The sequence below is a fragment of the Astatotilapia calliptera genome, chromosome 9 (assembly GCF_900246225.1).
Source record: "Astatotilapia calliptera chromosome 9, fAstCal1.2, whole genome shotgun sequence".
Taxonomy (NCBI): domain Eukaryota; kingdom Metazoa; phylum Chordata; class Actinopteri; order Cichliformes; family Cichlidae; genus Astatotilapia; species Astatotilapia calliptera.
In genome coordinates, this window is record NC_039310.1 from 28,647,287 (window position 1) to 28,671,569 (window position 24,283).

The 24,283-nt window shown below is 39.6% G+C and overlaps 1 protein-coding gene across 1 annotated transcript in view; it reads right to left on the reverse strand.

The window, feature by feature from the left end:
- Positions 1–24,283, reverse strand: part of LOC113029486 (zinc finger protein 271-like) — a 38,462-nt gene extending 14,179 nt beyond the window's left edge. Inside the window, exons 1-3 of the mRNA XM_026180374.1 lie at positions 24,266–24,283; positions 18,950–19,546; positions 12,430–12,784 (exon numbers count right to left, since the gene is read on the reverse strand). Coding sequence (XP_026036159.1) covers positions 12,430–12,784; positions 18,950–19,546; positions 24,266–24,283 — 970 coding nt within the window. The remainder of the gene's footprint in view (positions 1–12,429; positions 12,785–18,949; positions 19,547–24,265) is intronic.

Sequence of the window (24,283 nt, forward strand, 5' to 3'; positions counted from 1 at the left end):
AATGTTTATCAGTGGAAATAAGTATGGAAAAAAGGAAAAACCTAATTGTCAGTTGTATATATAGAACACCAGGATCTAAGATTGAGATATTTAAGGATAATATGGAGGACTTATTTACAAATATAAATCAGAAAAGAATGTTTATTTGTGGGGACTTTAATATTGACTTATTGAATCCAAATCATAATAAGAGTACAGAAGAATTTATTGATTCCATGTACAGCATGGGTTTATTTCCACTGATAACAAGACCGACCAGAATAACATCTCATTGTGCAACTCTATTAGATAATATATTTACAAATATAATAGAAGGAAATATAAAAAGTGGACTGTTAATCAATGATATAAGTGACCATTTACCAGTCTTTGCATCTTATAATTGCTATTATAAAGTGAACAACGATGGACATAAGATTATTTACAAAAGAATAAGAACAGAGGAGACATTAAATTGTCTTAGAAATGAACTTTTAAAGCAAGATTGTAATATTGTATATGAACAAACAGAAGTTAATAAAGCTTACGAAGGATTCTTAAGAACATTTAACACATTACTTGATAAAAACTGCCCAGTAATTGAAATCAATAGGAAACTCATCTATGCAGGAAGACCATGGATGACTAAAGGACTACAAAATGCCTGCAAAAAAAAGAATACCCTATATCGAGAATTCATAAAAAAGAGAACAATAGAAACTGAAAGTAAGTATAAAACTTACAAAAATTAATTAACTAATATAATGAGATCCTGTAAAAGAGAGTATTACATTAAAAGGTTAGAACACAATAAAGATAACACAAGAGATATATGGAATGTATTAAACAGTATAATCAAAAATGAATCAAGGAATAATGATTACCCTGGGTACTTTATAGAAGGGACAAGAAGTATTAATAACATGGAAGAGATAGTAAATGGCTTTAATGAATTCTTCGTAAACATAGGGCCAAAACTGGCAGAAGAAATAAAGGTTGATGGAATAGAAAGGGACACTGGTGAAAATATTGAAAGGAATAGTAGCTCAATGTTTTTAAGAGCAGTGGAAGAGAAAGAGATTTATGACATGGTTAGAGGACTTAAGAACAAAACCAGTACAGACTGGAATGATATTGATATGGTAACAGTAAAGACAGTTATTGATGGTATTGTAAAACCATTAAAATATATATTCAACTTGTCGTTTCAAAAAGGAGTTTTTCCACAAAAAATGAAAGTTGCTAAAGTTATTCCCATTTACAAAACCGGTGAAAGGCATCATTTTACAAACTATAGACCAGTGTCAATACTCTCCCAGTTCTCTAAGATACTGGAAAAACTCTTCATAAAAAGATTTGACAGTTTTGTGGAAAAATATGAATTAATGACAGATAGTCAGTATGGGTTCAGAAGCAACAGATCAACAGCTTTGGCACTGATAGATTTAATGGAAAAGATAACCGAATGTATGGATAATAAGAGGTATGCGCTCGGAGTTTTCTTAGATCTAAAGAAGGCGTTTGATACTGTTAATCATGAAATTCTATTTAAAAAACTGGAAAAGTACGGGTTTAGGGGAGTTGTTTTGGAATGGTTAAAAAGCTATGTAGGGAATAGGCAACAATATGTACAAATAAATGAATATAAATCCAATTTGATGGATATAGCTTGTGGAGTACCTCAAGGTTCAGTACTGGGTCCAAAAATGTTTATTATGTACTTAAATGATGTCTGCAGAGTATCGGAGATTTTAAAGTTTATAATATTTGCAGATGACACAAATATACTGTGTTCAGGTGTGGAATTGCCACAGGTTTTGGGGATGATCACACAGGAATTAACGATATTAAAGAAGTGGTTTGATATAAATAAATTATCATTGAATCTAGATAAAACAAAATTTATGTTGTTTGGAAACGAAAAGAAAAACATCAAAGTAGAAATATGTGTTGACAATGTATATTTAGAAAGAGTAAATGAAATAAAATTTCTTGGGGTGATCATTGACCACAAGCTCTGTTGGAAGCCACACATTACTTATGTTCGGGGGAAATTGGCACGGGGCATTGCTGTCCTGGGGAAAGCAAAGCATATGTTGGATCAGAAAGCACTGCACATTTTATACTGTGCTTTACTACTGCCATATATGAGCTACTGTGTAGAGGTCTGGGGAAACACATACAAAAGTAACACACAAACAATAACTATAATACAGAAAAGGGCCATTAGATTAATGAATAATGTGGGGTACAGGGACCATACAAATGCACTCTTTGTCAAAATGCAAGCTATTAAATTCCAAGACTTGGTGAAGCTTAAAACAGTGCAAATAATGTATAAAGTAAGAAATAAATTGCTTCCAAAAGAAATCTGTAAATTGTTCATAGAAAGAGAAGGTGGGTATAACTTAAGAGGGAAATGGAATTTAAAAATTCAAAGTGCTAGAACAACTTTAAAAACAATGTCTATCTCAATTGCAGGAGTTAAATTATGGAACAGTCTAACAGAAGAAATAAAAGACAGTAAAAACATAAAACAGTTTAAAGTAAAATATAAAAACCTAATTTTAAATAAGTATAAGAATGAAGAAAACGGGGTTAACCCAGGACGGTAATGTTGCTGGTAATGGTGTTGTGGTTCTTTTTTGGGTTTTTTGGTTTTGGTTTGTTTGTTTTTCCATAACTTGTGTATCGGCAAATATACACATTCTGTATTTATCATATGAAAGAAACTATACTGTGGAGGGGCATGCTAATTTCTTGTTTTTGATTGATGTATGTTTTTTTTTTTTTTGCTTTATTTTTGTTGCATATGTTGTTTGTTTAATTTAAAACAAAAAAAAACAATTAAATGAATGAGAGGTAAAACTTAAGGGGGTAGGGACAAATAAGTAAATACTTCTACCTACTCCTTTTTCAAACAAATAATGGAATAATAGTTTGTAATGATTGTGAAGGCACATGTTTGAAATAAAAATGAACTGAACTGAAGGAAGCAAGAAGAATGAGTTTAATAAAGTTTGATTTATCTGACTGCTTTGTTTCGCTTAATGTGCCTTATAATCCCGTGCACCTTATGGTCCGAAAAATACGTACTGCACACTGCAGTTTAATGTTGCAAAGCACCTCTTTTTAACTTCAGTGGATATTATACATGGTTATGCTCAGGATATGTCAGCCAATTTCTACTGGAAATGACTTTTGGTTAAACTTTCAGCAAGGAATTTGCATTTGCACTGTTACATTTTTATAAAGCTTTAATGTACATAAAAACCAGCTTCTTGTTTAAGTGAAAATAAATGGAAGGTTGTCTTTTTGCGCTAGTAATGTTGTGGAGTTGTATTTTGTCTCGCATCAATTATATCGTCAGTTATATCGTTATCGCAAATTTTCAAATATATATCGTGATAAATATTTTTGGCCATATCGCCCTGCTCTAACTCCTGCTGTACACAGTTATTAATGCTAGCATGCTAACACACTCAGAAAAGTAATAAATGTTTACCAAGTCTATACTTTTTTATGTTTCCTGTTTCCTATTATATATTTCTATCATTTTGTCATTTTTCAATATTAATAATTACAATGTAACATTTAAAAGTTGATTCAGTGAAGGAAAATATTTTACTTTTGCTCCCTACATGAGAAAATGATAAATGGTAAATGGCCTGTATTTATATAGCGCTTTACTAGTCCCTAAGGACCCCAAAGCGCTTTACATATCCAGTCATCCACCCATTCACACACACATTCACACACTGGTGATGGCAAGCTACATTGTAGCCACAGCCACAGCTCGAACTGGCAACCTTCCAATTACAAGGCGAACTCCCAACTCTTGAGCCACGATCGCCCTAAGAAAATTGTGGCTCAGAACAAGAAAATTGTATTTTGTACTCCTTACATTTGCAAAACAGATGTGTTACTTTTAAGGCATCTGAGGGGTTTATTTCATCACTGCAGGCATCAAACATCAAACCAACTTGAGAAACGGGAAAAGTAACACGTCAAAGACAATCCTGATCGTGTACTAATCACCAGGGTATGAAACATAAAAAGAGATGAAAGAGGCAAAACTGTGAGTCATAGTCAGGAGTTAAAGTGAGACGTTGTTCTTCTTTCTTTTTTGCACAGCACCTGAACAAACAGGTAATTTCAAATGCAGCGTTTCTATCAACAAACATCAGCAAACACACAAACTGTTTGTGTGCAGTTTGTCTCACAGTGTGTTGCTGGCTAAAGGTCCAGCTGCTGCACATCACAGGGAGAGAAAAGAAAGAGAGCTAACTTCACTCAGAGATGGAGAAAGATAAGACACACAGGACAGGAGAGGAAGAAGAGAGGTTAGATTTAAAGGGAAGGACTGCTCAGTGGGATTCGATCAACTGGAGATTAAAGCTTACATGTAAGTCCTCATGTGTTGAAATCAGATATTGGGTCTGTACATGTGACATTATGTTTTTTCATAAACTGAAAGATGCTGCAAAACAATCTGAGGCAGATTATTTAGTGAAGTGATTGTATATATAATAATATACAACACAGTCATATAACAGGTTGGGAGGATGAGAGTTTTAGACGTGACTGATTATTTGGTGAAACTGTGATATTTTCCTCACCTCCTGTGTTGAGCTCATTGTTTCCTCTGTAGTGACTCAGCTGAGTCCAGATGGCTGAAAATGTTCCTCTGCTGCTCCGTCAGACTCTTCTCCTCCTGCTGATCAGCTGGGACACAAAACAGATCTTTGTTAGGCTCCACACTGCACTGAAGAGTCAAAGTGTCTCATATGTTCTAAGCAGCCCTTTACTATGACAGGGCCAGAAAGTCCTATTTGAAGGTTTGGGAGAAGGACCATGTTAAAGGTGGATTGGGGTTTATACACTTTGTTATGATACAGGTAAGGCTGTAAGAGCCTGAGAAGGTGTCCTGAATGAACCTCTAAAACCAGTTTTCAGCTAACGACTCTGCTTCAGTCTGGAAAACAGCAACTACAAGTTTAAAGACTCCATCAACAATTCACACCCAGCAACAGCCTGAACAGCTCCTCCTGTGGTTTCCACAAACAGGGACAGACCTGTTACTCCCCCACCCCACAGTTTCCACACCTTCAGCTAGGGCTGCACGATTAATCGTTAGAAAATCGCGATCTCGATTCATACTTATGTGCGATCTAATTTCCAAACGACAAAGATTAAAAAAAAAAAAAAAAAGAAAGAAAAAAGGACGACGATTGTACCGCATTTTGATCCGGGACGTACTCTGCATGAAAACAAGCGCTCACTCTGCCTGCTCAACAAATGACAAGGGCGGAGCCTTATACCACGTGATACAGAAGCTGTGCCAGCAGGGACAAAACAAGGGAGAGCACGTCAGGGATGACGAGAAAGTGACAGGAGAAAATCTGTCCCGGTCAACCACCCAAACATCAATAACGGGAACCTTATACAGCGCTTCCCTATACCCGTCGAACTCCCGCAGGCACAAAGAAATTACGGAGGCTATCACTTATCACCTGACCAAAGATATGGCTCCCATCAACACTGTGCAAAACGAGGGATTTAGGAAAATGATCAACACCCTAGACAAACGCTACACGGTGCCGTCCCGCAACCATTTTTCTATTGTTGCACTACCTGCTCTATACACGCAGTGTCGAGCAACGGTGGAGACGGAATTCCATTTGTTGTTTTTATGTTCAGTCTCAACTGTTACGAAGTTGATGTGCAGTTAATAAGCGCAATAAAAATTTATACTGGAAAAGAAAATCGTGAGAGAATCGTGATCTCAATTCTAAGCCAAAAAAAATCGTGATTCTCATTTTATGCAAAATCGTGCAGCCCTACCTTCAGCCCCCCAGTCCCACCACCTCCACCATTCCCCAAACTTTGATTATTTTCATCTAGACGTAGTTTTTTGTGGGAGAAACATTTCGTCACTCATCCAAGTGACTTCTTCAGTTTCAGCTGACTGCAGCTTTCCTCAATCTTCAACAGAGCATTTGCATAATGACTGAAACGAGCACCACTGAAGGAACAATGGGCTGGGAGGTCAGTTATTGAGCATTAATATGCAAATTCTCATGAACATTGATCAACAACCTCTGATCAAATGCTGTGATTGCAGCGACTCCCCAACTCTCTGAATGGTACTCATGGCCATTGATCAGCGGTCTTTGATTAATGAGCTTTGATCAGTGGTTTCAGTGCTTTCCTTCCTGCTTTGACTGCAGCTGTGTTTGACAAAGGAAGACATTATTACATTCTTCACACTCTCCTGCACATTAACCACCACAATATATTTTATTCTCTGTGCTTTCAAATATGAACACTGTTTACTTTCATCTCTGTTTCATTAGTTTTTGTTAACATCTTCCTGTGCATCACTTTACAGCAGCCACACTCATTAAAATGAGACTTTGTAGGAGTTCACTTCCTTTCATCTGTTCATCCACAGCAGCTGGACAATAAAGTTTATTGTGACCCTGATACTGCAGCAGATCGCTCTCATCCATTTCCTGTTATCACTTCAAATAGAAACGAGGCTGTAGAGGTTTGGTGCAGGCAGAAAAACAGCTGCAGGGACAATGAAAAGACTTTTCTGCTCCAACTTCTCCCAGCATGCTGAGCTAATGATTAGTTGGTGTTTTTCTCCAAACACTCTCTCACTCTTCTCTCAACGTGTTCACAATAAACTGTGAACAGACACCGAGGAGAGCAGCAGAAGACCTCATTCAGGAGCTAAACTCAACATGAACTGAACTCACAGTAAAGTTAGCTCGGTGCTTACCTTTAGATGAGCCCACAAACCGAGAGAAACTCCGCGATGAAGCTGCAACTCTTTCCAAACACAGGAAACAGATCAGGGAGCAGAGACCCACGTGGTTCACGCTGATCTCGGCTACGATCCAGGAGACAAGGGTGGGCAGATCGATGCAGATATCGATCCAAACGGTCGTTTAGTTTGTTTTATCATCTAAATTCACTCTTTTACTTGCTTTGGATGAAAAAATAGCTCCGTCTGTCATCCCGGAAGGCGCTTCGTCTTCTTTACATCGTTTATTGGCGGTTGTCAAACAACAAAATTGTGCTTTTCCGCCACCTACTGGTGTGGAGTTTGAACTGGCACGTCGACCCTCAAATGCACACAAACAATTTACTGTGTTATAAAAACTGGAATAAGGCCCGATAACCTTACAATAAGATCCAGTTTCAGTTTAATGTTTATGTTTTGGATCAGTCGCCCTCTCACAGTGTAATATTTCCTCTTCTCTTTGATCGCCCAGAGATGTGGTGGAGAATATGCCATGAAAATCATTTGTTTGAAGCCAGCTCACCTCCTGCAACCAGAATACGTGCTTCTTTTGCAGTTCAGACTACTTCTGACATTTCTGTGGAGGAACACCAAAGTAACTGCTAAACCCTCTGGGGTCCAAGTATAATTTGCCATTTTTGACTGCTTTTGATTTTTCCTCTATATTATTATTATTATTATTATTATTATAATAAAAACAGCTTATCTTGCCTTGTTTGGTATAATCTTTTCAGCACAACCTCAAATATCTGAAATTTGAGTTATTTTTTACATTTCGGCATACTATATTAGCACAAGTTATCTAAGTTCAAGCAAAAATTCAAACTCAGAGTAGAAAAAAGTTACATTTTTTCCTGTGAAACCCATAAAAATGTTTGAAGAATCATTTTCATAACTTGAAATGCAAATACAAAATTGTACATTTCTAAAAATTCTGCACATGTTTTGGAAACAACAGTTATCTGGTACTATTCGCTTAAAAATGCAGCCAATCCCTCAGGTGTTTTTATATAACAATTTAAATGTATTTACAGAACAAATAGGTGTTCTGGATCAAATAAGAAGGCACACAAATTATTTGTGCCAGTCCAAAAAAATAGTTTGTGTTCAGTATAAGACAGAAGAAACACCACAGGCCTAAACCCTGCAGGTCTGACAGCAGGAGGTGGATCAGTCCAGTTTTTCATGTGGGAACAGCGTTTACACTGGAATCTGCCTCTGATGGCTTTGATGGAGCAAAGACGCTTGAAGAGCGTCTCTCAGCATGGGCCCGAAAAAAGTTGTCAGCTGAGGAAGGCGACGATATTAAGAAGCTGCTGGAGTTTATGACAGAGGAGATTTCTGCTGTCAAACTGCAGCAGAAAGCCATCCTGGACCTGGTCGAGGAAGTTAAGGCTCTCCGCATACAGAACGCAGAGAAGGATCGGCGGCTGGCGTACCCGGAGAACAGAGTGGTGGATTTGGAGCAGTACACCCGGATGAACGATGTCATCATTATGGGGCTTCACATCAAACCCTGGTCAAACGCCCGGGGGGGGGGGGGGTCACAGCTGACAATGTAGGAGGGCCAGGAGAGAAAGATGTCAACTCCACGGAGCTTCAAGTGGTTACCTGTCTACGGTCCAAATGTGTGGAAGTGGATTATAACAATAATTGAGGCTTGCCACCCTCTACCCTGAAAAAATGACGGTGACAAACTAGCCATCATTGTGAGATTTGCTAACACAAAACACAAAACAGCACTGTTAAAACAAGGAAAGAAACTGAAAGGAGCCGATGTCTTCATGAATGAACATCTGATAAAAAGAAATGCGGACATTGCCAGGAAAGCACGTTACTTGAAGAAACAGGGAAAAATTCAGAGTACATGGACCAGCAACTGTAAAGTATTCATTAAACTCAATGGAACACCGGAACAAGCCAAAGTGTTGGTCAACAGAAATATGGAGGAGCTGGACAAATACTGAGGTTCAACTTACACTGGAGGTATGAATACACATGTGACGTGACACACAACACAACACATGGCACAGTCTCGGCGTAGTGTTTTATCACAAGCACACCCTTGTGAAGGTTTGTTTGATGTTTGGTAAGCTTCCTGCCCTTTGTATGACTTCACTGTGTTGTGTATGGTGAACCAGTAGAGGAATTGAACCATATATTGGGTGTGGGGGAGATTATGACTAAGGATGTTGTTAGAAACATTTAGACACGCACACAGAGAGACACACACACACACACACACACACACACACATTCTCACATGCATACAGATGTTTACACATACACACACATAGCGTTAAAATTTACGCTAACAATAAGCCATGGGTCACTAAAAGTGTCAAATCCTGTTTAAGGAAAAAGAGACAGGCCTTTAAAGAGGGGGCTGTTACCGATTTTCAGACAGCCACCAAGGAAATGAAAATTGAGATCTTGAAAGCAAAACAGAGCTACAAAAACCTTCTTGAAAGCAAATTTGCTGCAAAAAATTTGGGGTCTGCCTGGACTTGTATGAAAACCATAGCAGGGTTTCAAAATCCCCAGAGCAGCAGTCAGGTCATTTTAGATGGTTTTAATTCAGACAGAGATTTTGCAAATGCTTTAAACATGTTTTATGCTCGTTTTAGTTCTTCTGATTTTAGCGAGGATATTTTGGAACTGAAACAGAAACTGAGAGATACTCAGCACTTTATCATTGAACTCAGCGATGTTAAAAAGGCCTTTCATACAGTCAATGTGAATAAGAGCCAGGGTCCTGATAATATTAGTGGCCGCCTAATTAAATCTTGTGCTGATGAACTCAGTCCTATATTTCAGGTTATTTTTAACAAATCCTTGCAAACACAACATGTGCCCTCTCTTTGGAAAGAAGCAGTCGTGGTTCCTGTCCCCAAATCTAGTCGTCCAAAAATTCTAAACGACTTCAGGCCTGTTGCCCTCACTTCAGTTGTCATGAAAGTCTTTGAAAAAATCATCAGAAATGTGATTATGAAAGAGACTGAAGGTCAGCTGGATCCAATGCAGTTTGCATACAGGCCCAACAGAGGAGTGGAGGACGCACTTTTGACTTTACTAAATCTAATTCTTAAACATGTAGAGAGTAAAGGGACTTTTGCAAGACTTCTTTTCATTGATTTTTCTTCGGCTTTTAATACAATACAGCCCCATATTTTAATTAAAAGACTTTTAGAACAGTTTGAAATCAGGAAAAACCTGGTGGGCTGGATTTTAGATTTTTTAACTGACAGGTCACAAAGAGTGAGAATAAATGGGGTTCTGTCTGACCCAGTGTTCTCCTCCACAGGTTCTCCTCAAGGGTGCGTCCTATCGCCCTTATTATTCACTCTCTATACAAATATGTGTCAGAGCAGACATGAAAACAGGGCCATCATTAAATATGCAGATGACTCTGTTATTGTCAGCTTACTGAAAGAGGGTGAAACTAACCACGGTCCAGTCATTGATGACTTTGTTCAGTGGTGTGAGGAGTCTTATCTCCAGCTGAACATATCTAAAACAAAAGACATGGTTGTTGATTTTAGGAAACAACAAAATGGGCAAGCAGTCACTTTAATTAAAGGTCAGAAAATAGAGCAAGTACAATCATATAAATATCTTGGGACCATAATAAATGAAAAACTGAACTTTGATCAAAATTGCAAATCAGTTTGTAAAAAGGGTCACCAGCACCTTTATTGCCTTAGGAAACTTGTTCATTTCCACATTGACCAAAAAATTTTAACTTTGTTTTATCGTTCTTTTATTGAGTCTGTTTTATCCTTTTGTTTGGTGGCATGGTTTGGTCAGACCTCTGTCACAGAGAAAAACTCTCTAAATCAGATAGTGAGATGGTCCAGTCGTCTGATAGGTGAGCCACAGTCTTGTTTAGCCTCCCTGTACTCTGAGCAGGTACAGAGGATGGCTTTATCAATCCTTAAAAATGGTTCCCATCCTCTAAGGGGTGAATTTCAGCTTCTTCCCTCAGGACGGAGGTTTCTATTTCCGAGATGCAGGACAAAGCGTTATAAAAATAGCTTTGTCCCCGTTGCTGTCACTGAATTAAATAAGAACTGTTTTTGATTCGAAATATTAAAGTATGTGTCACAGTGAGTTTTATATATTTACTAGGTATGTGTGTTTTTAAAGGGATGTCAAATGCTGTCATTTTTCTGTAAAGCAAATTTACCTTGCCTTTAGGTATAAATAAAGTTACCTTACCTTACCTTACTTACCTTTAGTGCCTTGTCTTAGAACCATGTGGGAGGTGCTTTGCTGTGATGTGTATTGTGTGAATTGTTTTCCAACAGTCACATATTTTCCCGGACCGGCATTTAAGGTGTTGCAGATAAATACAACAGAATAAAATGATATGACCAAGACAAAAACTGCGGTATTTTGTAAATATAATAATAAACCTGTATTCACTAACTTTATTAGCAGGCTCCTCCTGAAATGCGCCAACAACACTCTCTGCCCCTTAATGCTCTCTGGTCACTATGGTAACATGTAAATAATTAAAATTTATTCATAACACATGGGAGAAGTCCCAGGGAAACAGAGTTAACGATAAAAACCCTGAAAACCATACATTTCATCTTCGAGCCTCAACTCTCGCGAATTGGTACGAAACAAAAGACCTCCATGAAGACCACCTGGTATTATGAAACATACCCAGTTTTACAAAGGGGATCCCATTTTCTTCACACAGCTTCTTCAGTGTAGCATTTTTTTTTTTTGCTCCACTTTTTTTTGCAAATAAAACTGCATCAGCTTGACCACACAGCGATTAAACGTCTCACAGTTGGGAACCTTGCGATCAACTGATTTTAAGCAATTCTCCAGTGTGTGTGCTGTGCACAGAATGTGCACAAGAGAGTCTTCAACTGTAGCAAGTAGCAAGTAGCAGCCGGTCAGCACCCAGTTCAATCAGTCCAAGAAAGTCAGAGGTAAACTCTCCTTTGCTGGACACAGACACAATGTAAATGATTTCCTGCTCGACTTTTGTGATGTCCACAGATCAATGAAAAAGCATCCCCCAAAGTATTTTCTTCGGCTGTGGCTCAGGTTGGTGTTTCTTAGGTGGTGGCGAAACACCAAAGAAGCTGCAGCAACATGTTTAAGGTTAAATGAGATAGTCAAGTACGCAAAGGCGCTTGGTAACATAAATGTCACTACGCATTCGTAATTTTTGACACACATACGCACCTGAGTAGCAGCTAGGTGCATCCTGTCTATAACACAGTTTAACATGTTTATCTTATTCATCAGTTGTTTAATTTTTCTCAGTACACTAGAAGAACATGTTCATTCACAGCTGCCTCATCACATTTTTACATCTGAACTCTGTGGAGCCTGATCTCAAGGGTTTTAAGTCTGACCCTGAAACCAGTAGAGGATCTTTCTGTCTCTTCAGGTTCACTGTGATGGGAGTGATTTCAGTCCTGAGTGATCACGCTGATGTTTGCACAGAGCAGACAATGAGGTGAATGTTTTGGCACATTGGAAACAGTGAAACAGTTTTTTAGTAACGTGGGATCGTTTGTGTGTGGAGTATGAACTGAGATTCCTGAAGCTCTTGTCACACTGGTCACAGCTGTAGTTTCCTTCCATGTGTGCACGTTCATGATAGATACGACTACTTGAATGTGAGAAGCTTTTGTCACAGTGTCTACACTTGTATGGTTTCTCTCCTGTGTGGACTCGTTTATGTCTTTTAAGGGTGACTGCAGTGATGAAAGATGACCCACACTGATCACAGAGGTGCTTTTTAACCCCACTGTGAATCAGTTCATGACATTTTAAGTCACCTGATGTGGGGAAGCTTCTCCCACATTCTTTGCAGTATTTCAGTTTGTCTCCAGTGTGTTTACGTTGATGTACTTTTAGGGTGTCTTGCCGACTGAAAGTTTTTCCACAAAGATGACAACGAAAGTCTTTCCCACCACCACAGTGATGACAGGGTTGAGAACTGGATCCATCTGTGTCGCTCTGCTTCTAAACAAAGACACAAAGACAGTGTAAGTCAGTCCTTCAACATTTTTATCCTGAACGTCGCCTGAAGGAAAGAGCATCTCTGCAGACGTCCAATTACATTTTACTGTTTCAGTTAACACACTCAGTTGACTGGGCTGCAATAACTACAATACTACCATCATAATACTACAGTAATACTTATTTCATGTTACAGTAACATCTGAGTTACACTAAAGTACTACTATGCTAATATTTGCAGGGTACCAACGCAGTGCTAAACTACTAATGTAACACTGCAGTAATACTCATTTAATACTGCATTAATAACACTGTAACTGTGCAGTTAAAACACTCAACTGAATGGGACACAAGAAAAACACTACTACCCCCATGACACTGCAATTATAACATTAAATTAGTATTTTAACATTAATGTCTAAAAGTACTAAAGTTAAAAACAAGCAATGATACTACTGCTACAATATTACAATACCATTACGTAACGATACAACTTTGTTAACCATAAGAGAAGATTACAGAATGTTTTGGTTTTGTGCTTATTTTCATTTGTGTTTTATTTTATTACATGTGCTCCTGAAAGCAGAATCAGGCTCTGTAAACAAAAGGCCATTTATGCTGAAATACAGGGAGTGCAGAATTATTAGGCAAATGAGTATTTTGTCCACATCATCCTCTTCATGCATGTTGTCTTACTCCAAGCTGTATAGGCTCGAAAGCCTACTACCAATTAAGCATATTAGGTGATGTGCATCTCTGTAATGAGAAGGGGTGTGGTCTAATGACATCAACACCCTATATCAGGTGTGCATAATTATTAGGCAACGTCCTTTCCTTTGGCAAAATGGGTCAAAAGAAGGACTTGACAGGCTCAGAAAAGTCAAAAATAGTGAGATATCTTGCAGAGGGATGCAGCAGTCTCAAAATTGCAAAGCTTCTGAAGCGTGATCATCGAACAATCAAGCGTTTCATTCAAAATAGTCAACAGGGTCGCAAGAAGCGTGTGGAAAAACCAAGGCGCAAAATAACTGCCCATGAACTGAGAAAAGTCAAGCGTGCAGCTGCCAAGATGCCACTTGTCACCAGTTTGGCCATATTTCAGAGCTGCAACATCACTGGAGTGCCCAAAAGCACAAGGTGTGCAATACTCAGAGACATGGCCAAGGTAAGAAAGGCTGAAAGACGACCACCACTGAACATCTGTGAACTACTAGACAGTCATTCAATTAAAAAATAATATTAAATAAATAAAACTAATAAATAAAAAATACACACATCTTACTGATCTCTGCAGTCAGTAACATTACACATAAAGTGCAAACATAATAGCAATTGTATAAACACACACACAAACACGCCTTTAAACTTTAAAGGCGTGAAATTGGACGGTCTAGTTCTGATTAGCGTCACCGCTGTCTCGGTGGAGTTTAATAAACTCGGCCGTCTGCTTCTTGCTATCTAAAATATAACCAGACACTGGTGTAAATTCTCGACTGTCTCATACTTCTGTTTAATAAGTTTTCTGTTTGACGTTTAGTCAGCTGTGTGAAAACCAAGGAGGAACCCACCCGGGGGATTAATAAAGTTTTATTTTATCTAATCTAATAACTTTAATCTCAGCCAAACCGATTTACTCACGAACAAACAAAACACTGAAAAAAGCCCAACAATAACATTTTTAGGTTGTCTAAGTGACTTATATATTACGTTTAACCCGAGCAGCGAAACTCCGCGGTGATCTGAAAATGATGTGCCGGGAGTTGTGCCGTTCTCGGCCGCATCAGTAATCTTCGAGCTCCCGGCTAGCTGTCGAGCTGGTGGGTAGCAGACGCCTCTGAAAACGTCGAAGCACTTTTGCAAATATGGGATATCTTGATAAACCGAGCAGATATTTGATGTTTACACAACTACTTTCTCGCCTGAAAATATGTTAAAAGTTTATTTTGTGACCCAGAAAGATTAGTATGAGTAATTTTAAAACTTAGTAGCGGCCGCCATTGCTGGAAACTGGAGTTTGGCTGGGCCGCGCTATGAATTCTGGGATATGGTAGTAATTTGGACAGCCTTATAATCGCAGTATAATCGCAGCCTTTGCGGTTAGAAAATTGCACTTGATCATGTCGTGATATTATCGCAAATGCGATATATCGTTCAGCCCTACCTGCTGCTACGGAGTCGGGGTGGTCTGCCTCTCCCCACCGCAGGGAAAAGGGTAACACCACCTAGGTCTGGGTGCAGTTCCCCCCTCCAGGGGCAAGGGTACCTAGACCCGGTTTGTAGAGTACGCTTGGGGAGTGTGATCGTGTGTACAGCGTCTCTTTATGTCTGTCTCCACGTTGGTTGAGTGTGGAGTGAGTGCATATGAGAGCATGAGGGTGGGAATGGATGTTTGTGTCTGTATGTGCCTGTATGTCTGTGTCTATATGTCAGGTTGGGTATCAGGCGCCACCTCTCTGGGGACACCTCAGGCCCTCCAAGGTTTGGAGGCCTATCTCCACCTACCACCACTTCCCCTGCCGGTGGCGGACTCCCTCAGGTGTCGGTGCGTTGGTGGTTCTTTGTGTCTGGGGGTGGGCGTCCAGGTACACACCGGCTCACTCCTTGGCGGCCGCTTATCGGGGCCTGGAGCCTGGGGCTCGCTCGGGCCCCTTCGGGGGTGGGGTGCCCCCGGCCTCTCGGCCTGGGGCTCGGTCACTCAGGCACAGCTGGCGGCCGGCGGAGCTCACGGGCGCGTCACTGCAACTCCCCCTGGCTTCTGCTCCGCGGCTGCTGAGTGAACCCTCATCTGGGACTCTCCTCAGCTCTTACTGGAACAGTGGCGCGGCTGCCCCTCTGTTGGTCTTCCTTGGTTTCTTGTGTTCTGGGGACCTCTGGATGTCTGGAGTTTTGATCTCCTCCATACCTATATACGTATATATATATATGTATATATTGTACTATTCTTAGTTAGCGTATTGTCTGTCTTGTCTTAATGTTGGTTTAAAATGGAGCACTGTAACAAAAAATAATTTCCCCCAGGGATCAATAAAGTATTCTGATTCCGATGATTCTGATGACCTGCTTCACACCCTGGAGGACGGGGCTGTGGCCCCCCCACACTCCCTAACAGATCGTTACATGGAGAAACCTTTGGAATACAAGCGCGCTGATCCACACAGGTATGCACACGGGTGTTCACTGCTCGTAGACCCAAATTACACCTTTCTTGGCTGCTACCTCGAAGCACATCTGTCCTGCGTGCTGCACAACAACATTGAATATTTAGTATTTACTGCTGTTTACACTTAGCTAGATTAATGCGATGGTGTTGTGTTTAGTATGTTGCTTTGTTTCTTTTTTTTTTTGTCTTTTTTTGCTTGTTTTCTATTCTTCTCTCAACAGGTGATCCAGGAGATTTTTATTTTTTTTTCTCCCCCCCTTTCTCACTGTCCCTCTCCCCTTCTGTTTTTCCTTTCCTTCCTCTTTCTTTCTCCCTTTCCTATCTCTCACTCATGTCTGTCCCGTCTGTAACATCTGAAAATAAAATATAATAAATAATAAAAACAAAGATCGACCAAATGGACCAATACGGCAAGGCCACGATGATCCGTTTGGCAAAGTAAATCCATTGGGTATCCTTGTTGGTCTTCAGACAACAATTCTGATGGCTAAAGAACCAAATGGGACAGGCGAAAAAAACCCCAAAAAAAACATTGAAACACCTGCGGCTTTTAGTCAGGTGCGGCTTATGTATGTACAAAACAGGATTTTCCCCTGATTTTAGCTTGTGTGGCTAATATTCAGGTGCGCTTTGTAGTCCGGGAAATACGGTATTTGTTTTTTGTTAAGTTGCCTAATAATTATGCACAGTAATAGTCACCTGCACACACAGATATCCCCCTAAAATAGCTAAAACTAAAAACAAACTAAAAACTACTTCCAAAAACATTCAGCTTTGATATTAATGAGTTTTTTGGGTTCATTGAGAACATGGTTGTTGTTCAATAATAAAATTATTCCTCAAAAATACAACTTGCCTAATAATTCTGCACTCCCTGTAATAACAATATCATTATATACCAGGAAACTGCCTGAACATTAAATAACACCGTCATATTAATTTTCAGCCCTTTTAGTTTTTCATGATCGTGTAAACAAAAATCATAACTACTAACAAACAGCTAACGGATCATCTGCAGAGGAATGGTTTATTTGAAGAGTTTCAGTCAGGTTTCAGAGCTCATCACAGCACAGAAACAGTTTTAGTGAAGGTTACAAATGATCTTCTTATGGCCTCTGACAGTGGACTCATCTCTGTGCTTGTCCTGCTAGACCTCAGTGCAGCGTTCGATACTATTGACCATAATATCTGACATTTTTATTTTATTTTATTTTTTTTATTTTTATTGTTTTTTAACTTTATTGCTATGTCTATTACTATGTGCATATTAGTATTGTACAGCACTTTGGTCTACCAGGTGTGTTTTTAAAGTGCTATATAAATAAATAAATGATGATGATGATGATGATGATGATGATGATGATAATATCCTATTAGAGCGATTAGAACATGCTGTAGGTATTACAGGTACTGCACTGCAGTGGTTTGTATCATATCTATCTAATAGACTCCAATTTGTACATGTAAATGGAGAGTCCTCTTCACACACTGAGGTTAATTATGGAGTTCCACAGGGTTCAGTGCTAGGACCAATTCTGTTTACATTATACATGCTTCCCTTAGGCAGTATCATTAGAAGACATAGCATACATTTTCACTGCTATGCTGATGACACACAGCTCTATCTATCCATGAAGCCAGATAACACACACCAATTAGTTAAACTGCAGGAATGTCTTAAAGACATAAAGACCTGGATGGCCGCTAACTTTCTGCTTCTTAAATCAGATCAAACTGAGGTTATTGTACTCGGCCCTGAAAATCTTAGAAATATGGTATCTAATCAGATTCTTACTCTGGATGGCATTACCTTGGCCTCCAGTAACGCTGTGAGGAACCTTGGAGTCATTTTTGACCAGGACATGTCCTTCAACGCACATATTAAACAAATATGTAAGACTGCTTCCTTCCATTTGCGCAACATCTCTAAAATTAGAAATATCCTGTCTCAGAGTGACGCTGAAAAACTAGTTCATGCATTTATTACTTCCAGGCTGGACGACTGTAATTCATTATTATCAGGATGTCCAAAAAACTCACTGAAAAGCCTTCAGCTAATCCAAAATGCTACAGCAAGAGTACTGACAGGGACTAGAAAGAGAGAGCATATTTCTCCTGTTTTGGCTTCCCTTCATTGGCTTCCTGTTAAATCCAGAATTGAATTCAAAATCCTGCTCCTCACATACAAGGTCTTAAATAATCAGGCCCCATTTTATCTTAATGACCTTGTAGTACCATATCACCCTATTAGAGCACTTCGCTCTCGCACTGCAGACCTACTTATTGTTCCTAGAGTATTTAAAAGTAGAATGTGAGGGAGAGCCTTCAGTTTTCAGGCCCCTCTTCAGTGGAACCAGCTTCCAGTTTGGATTCGGGAGACAGACACTATCTCTACTTTCAAGATTAGGCTTCAAACTTTCCTTTTTGCTAAAGCATATAGTTAGGGCTGGACCAGGTGACCCTGAATCCTCCCTTAGTTATGCTGCAATAGACGTAGGCTGCCGGGGGATTCCCATGATGCATTGAGTTTTTCCTTTCCAGTCACCTTTCTCACTCACTATGTGTTAATAGACCTCTCTGCATTGAATCATATCTGTTATTAACCTCTGTCTCTCTTCCACAGCATGTCTTTATCCTGTCTTCGTTCTCTCACCCCAACCGGTCGCAGCAGATGGCCGCCCCTCCCTGAGCCTGGTTCTGCCGGAGGTTTCTTCCTGTTAAAAGGGAGTTTTTCCTTCCCACTGTCACCAAAGTGCTTGCTCATAGGGGGTCATATGATTGTTGGGTTTTTCTCTGTATCTATGAAGCGCCTTGAGGCGACTTTTGTTGTGATTTGGCGCTATATAAATAAAATTGAATTGAATTGAATAACTGAAATGAAAATCTGAATAATCACTCAGAGCTGCTTTTCCATGCAGTAGAATTGCTAACATGCTAACACAGTTTAATGAGCAGAGTTGTTCCAAACAGTCAGGCTAAAATGACAAGATAACAATATAAATACATACCTCACAGTAACTGCACTTGTAGAGTCTCTTTCTGGTGTGGATCTGTTGGTGCTGCCTCAGGTGACGTGGAGCTTTAAAAGTCTTCTCACACAGGTCACATTTATAAGGTCGTCCCTCAGTGTGGGTAAACATGTGTTGTTGTAACTGCCTGTTGGTTATAAACTGTCTGCCACACTGTTCACAGCAGTACACATCATGTCTGGTGTGAATGCGTAGGTGTGTATTTCTGCTCCCTATCTGGCTGAAAGTTTTTCCACAAATGTCACAGCTGTATGCCTTAATTCCAGAGTGGATGACTTGATGATTCTGTAAGCTGCTACTGTGAGTAAAAGCTCTGCCACACTGATCACAGCTGTACGCTTTAACTCCACTGTGGATGACTTGGTGTGTTTTTAGACCACTCTTCCAGGAAAAAGACTTTCCACACAAGTCACAGCTGAACGCTTTAACTCCAGTGTGGATGACCTGATGACGTTTTAGTGACTCCTTCACAGTAAAACCCATCCCACACTCGTCACAGGTGTGTGTTTTCTCTCTCTTTCTTCTGTGAGGTTTGTCGGCCTCCTGAGAGCGCTGACTTCTCGCTCCATGTTGGTCCTGCAGTGACAGAGATACAAACAGAGGCAGTGAGTGAAATGCAGTCGTGGAACAAACTCAACCTTCAAACTCCATTAACACTAGTTTTAAACCTGAAGGTGGAGTGTGGCACCAAACACATTAAAGGTCTCTTATCCCCACCTGCTGGTAGTTCTAACACATTACATCCAACTTGGTGTTAAAAATAATTCATGACTGTTCAAACACTAAAATCAAGCCCATCCCTCCTGCTGTACACAGTTATTAATGCTAGCATGCTAACACACTCAGAAAAGTATAAATGTTTACCAAGTCTATACTTTTATGTTTCCTGTTTCCTATTACATATTTCTATCATTTTGTCATTTTTCAATATTAATAATTACAATGTAACATTTAAAAGTTGATTCAGTGAAGGAAAATATTTTACTTTTGCTCCCTACATTAGAAAAAGAAAATTGTATTTTGTACTCCTTACATTTGCAAAACAGATGTGTTACTTTTAAGGCATCTGAGGGGTTTATTTCATCACTGCAGGCATCAAACATCAAACCAACTTGAGAAACGGGAAAAGAAACACATGAAAGACAATCCTGATCGTGTACTAATCACCAGGGTATGAAACATAAAAAGAGATGAAAGAGGCAAAACTGTGAGTCATAGTCAGGAGTTAAAGTGAGACGTTGTTCTTCTTTCTTTTTTGCACAGCACCTGAACAAACAGGTAATTTCAAATGCAGCGTTTCTATCAACAAACATCAGCAAACACACAAACTGTTTGTGTGCAGTTTGTCTCACAGTGTGTTGCTGGCTAAAGGTCCAGCTGCTGTACATCACAGGGAGAGAAAAGAAAGAGAGCTAACTTCACTCAGAGATGGAGAAAGATAAGACACACAGGACAGGAGAGGAAGAAGAGAGGTTAGATTTAATGGGAAGGACTGCTCAGTGGGATTTGATCAACTGGAGATTAAAGCTTACATGTAAGTCCTCACGTGTTGAAATCAGAACACAGAATCATCATAGTGAAAGATGCTGCAAAACAATCTGAGGCAGATTAACTGTGTTATTTAAAGACTGCATGAAGATCCTCTGCAGGTTAATGCAGGATAAACAGGTTTGTTTGCTGAACTGCGATGGATTTAAAGTAAAGAACGGTGTGTGACTGGTGCACAGTAGGGATGTAAGAAAATATCGATACAACGAAATATCGCGATATTTCGCCCAATGATACTGAATTGATATTTAAAATCAGTGTTATCGATTTTTTTAATTGAAAAATGACATGCATTTACTGTTTATTTCTTTTGTATGTTGGAATTCAAACTCCGGCCACTGGTTTGCAGTTTTCACCGCCTTTACTATAACGTAAAAACGAGGTCTCGCGATAACTGTAGAAGCGTCTAGTTTGCCAAAAGAACGAAGTAGAACAGTCAGTGGACGTGTGTGATGCTAGCTAACTGATGACTGAAGAGGAGAGGATACAGCCGTCCCCCGCAGCTTTCAAAGCTGATGTGTGGACTTATTTTGGCTTTAGGGACAAAAGAAGGCAGTAAAGACTATGACAAGAGCTATGCAGTCTGTAAAATCTGCACCGCCAGAGTCAAATATTCTGGTAACACAACAAATTTACGAACACACGTGTCTAGACACCATAGCGACGTAGCGTCAAATGCTAATTTTAAAACGAAACGAGGTGATCCCTCTCAACGGACAATTGAAGAAGTTAACTTTTCGAAACTACCAGCAACTTCAACTCGTGCAACAAAAATAACGCAGTCAGTACTTGTTTTTATTTGCAAAGACATGCGCCCTCTGAGTGTTGTGGAGAATAAATGATTTCGTAATATGATTAAAACGCTGGAGCCCCGTTACGCCGTTCCTTCTCGACAACACATCACGGACATCGCTCTGCCAAAGTTGTACCAAGAAGTCAAAGCGACAGTGCTGGACTCTCTCAGCTCGGCTGAGACAGTTGCTCTGACATGCGATGCTTGGACTTCGAGAGCCACTGAATCGTACGTAACTGTTACAGCACATCACATAACGGACCAGTGGAACCTTCAGTCTCATGTACTACAAACCCGAGCCATGCATGACAGTCACACAGGTGAGCACATTGCAGCGTTACTAACTGACGCTGTGGCTGAATGGGGATTGAACGCAAAGGACCTTGTTGTTGTTACCGATAATGCACCAAACATGGCTCTCGCGGCTAGACTTGCAGGCATGACGCACATACAATGTTTTGCACACAGTCTGAATCTCGCCTCACAGAAAGCACTGAAAATACAATCCGTGGTGCGACTTCTCGGGAGGATCCGACGTGTATCAGCCTTTTTCAGGCGCAGCACCACAGCCAGCAACCAGTTGAAGCAGAAACAGTGCCTCCTTCAGCTACCAGCTCACAGATTGATCACGGACATAATTACAAGATGGAACAGCTCCTATGATATGATAGAACGATTTTTAGAACAGCAACCAGCCATCTGTGCAGCTCTGCTTTCTGCAGAAGTTAGTAGGAGTGAAAAAGAAATTTTCACATTAAGTGAATCTGACATCACATGTGCAGAAGAAGTTGTCAGGGCACTCAAGCCTATGAAGGACGCCACCCTGGTGATGTCAGAGGAGAGTATGCCAACCCTGTCCATCATTGGTCCTCTTCATTCCAAGCTTGTGATGGGTGCACAAGAAAGTGTTGATGATACACCGACAGTAAGGAACATTAAGACTGCCAGAGCAGAAGATCAGGGAAAGAGATATGTAAATGAGAGGGAGACACTATGGATGGCATCAACTGTTGATCCTCGGTTTAAGGACCTGCCCTTCCTGTCTGAAGCAGAGACCAGTGAGACCTATTCCAGACTTTTGGACACTGTGGTGACTGTGATAAAGAAGGAAGAAAATGTAAGTAAATAAATTAATTTATTTGGAAAAACTCAACTGAAGTTATAAGCAAGTGAATAAAGTAAAAAGCAAAAAAAAAAAGCATATTGATGACATTTGTCATCAAATATTAGTGAAAAACAGGGTGAATCTTGGATTTGAATTTTGACTTTCTGACATTAATACTATTTGAATTTAATGTTTTTCAGCAGCAAAAGAATGAGGAGACTGACAAACAAGTGGAGGAAGAGAATGCCACAGAGGAGGCTCATCACCCACATATCAAAGACAACTTTGACTCCATCCCTCGGCCACCCCTAAAGAGACAGAGGACCTCATGTGCACTGGTGGACTTGCTCGGAGCTACGTTTGCCTCTACTACTGACAATACTGCACCAAAATCAGAACATGATGTTGCTGCAGCTGAGATCAAGAGGTATAGAGATGAGACCCCTTTGCCTCTCACAGGAAATCCTCTCAGTTGGTGGAAGGACCATGAACAGGAATACCCTCAGCTATCCAAAGTAGCAAGGAGTTTCCTATGCATTCCTGGAACAAGTGTCTCTGCAGAGAGAGTTTTCTCCTCTGCAGGAGACATAGTAAATGCACAGAGAAGTGTCCTGAGAGCTGACCATGTCGATCAGCTTGTATTCCTGCACAAAAATCTGGAAATTGAAAAATAAACACTGAGAAAACACTAGACATGTAAAATCTCTGATATGAGAATGTTTGACATTTTGGTTGAGTCTCATAAGCACTTTTATTTAGATGAGTAAATTCCTTTTTTCAGGTTGTACTAAAAGTGTTCCATTGATGGACACTGCAGAGCTGTACTTTATTTTATTAACACTTAGTTGTAATAGCACTTTACATTTTTTGTTAATGTTTACTTGGATGGATTCTTCAAGCAATTTCATTTTTGATTTATATTTGTTTATGTTATTAAGGTCACATAAAAAGTGCTTTGTTTTGATGCTCCATAGAGCAGTTTTTGGATAAGTATTTTACAATCATAGTACTTAGAAAGACTTCAGTGTTACATGTTTACTTTTTTCATGTTAAAAAATACTTGATATTTCAGTAAAGTAGTTTTTGTTTGTTTATTTGACATGACTTCTAATAAGGCAGATGTTAATTTCTCCATTCATTTTGAACTTAGAGTGTTTTTGTTTCAGATGTTTCATGTCAAGCATTAAACAGTTTGGACTGTTTACTTGAGTTTTCCTAATTAAATTTAGTCCTACTAAACACAAATATCGTCTGGCTTTTAGTATTGCAATATATTGTATCGTCTACCCTGTATTATGATACATATTGTATCGCCAGATTCTTGCCAATACACACCCCTAGTGCACGGTGACTGTGGTGCTCATGTCAGAGTTAGATTACATCAAGTGTAGCAAAGATTCATTTAAACTGAAGCTCATGATGCTGACACAATGTATAATCACGCTTGCACAGTACAATCACTTTATAACCAGTTATAGTAGTTTCTCATAGGTAATACAGCAACAAGCTTCATGAATATTCATGTGTGTAACCAATAAAAACAACCTGCAGGGGGAAAGCAAGTTGAAGTGGGTTGGAGACAACTGCTTCCCCCTCGCGAGTGAAAACTTGAGCTCTGTGTGACCTCGTTCCTGAGTGAGTTTCTGTTTATCCAGCAGTATCAGGGCTAAAACTCTGACAAATGTCCATTTTATTATTAATAATGTTGATGAATAAACCTTCCTTATTTTAACATGTGCTGTGGTCTCTAAAAAACAACATAATATGCAACACAGTGACATAACAGGTTGGGAGGATGAGAGTTTTAGACGTGACTGATTATTTGGTGAAACTGTGATATTTTCCTCACCTCCTGTGTTGAGCTCAT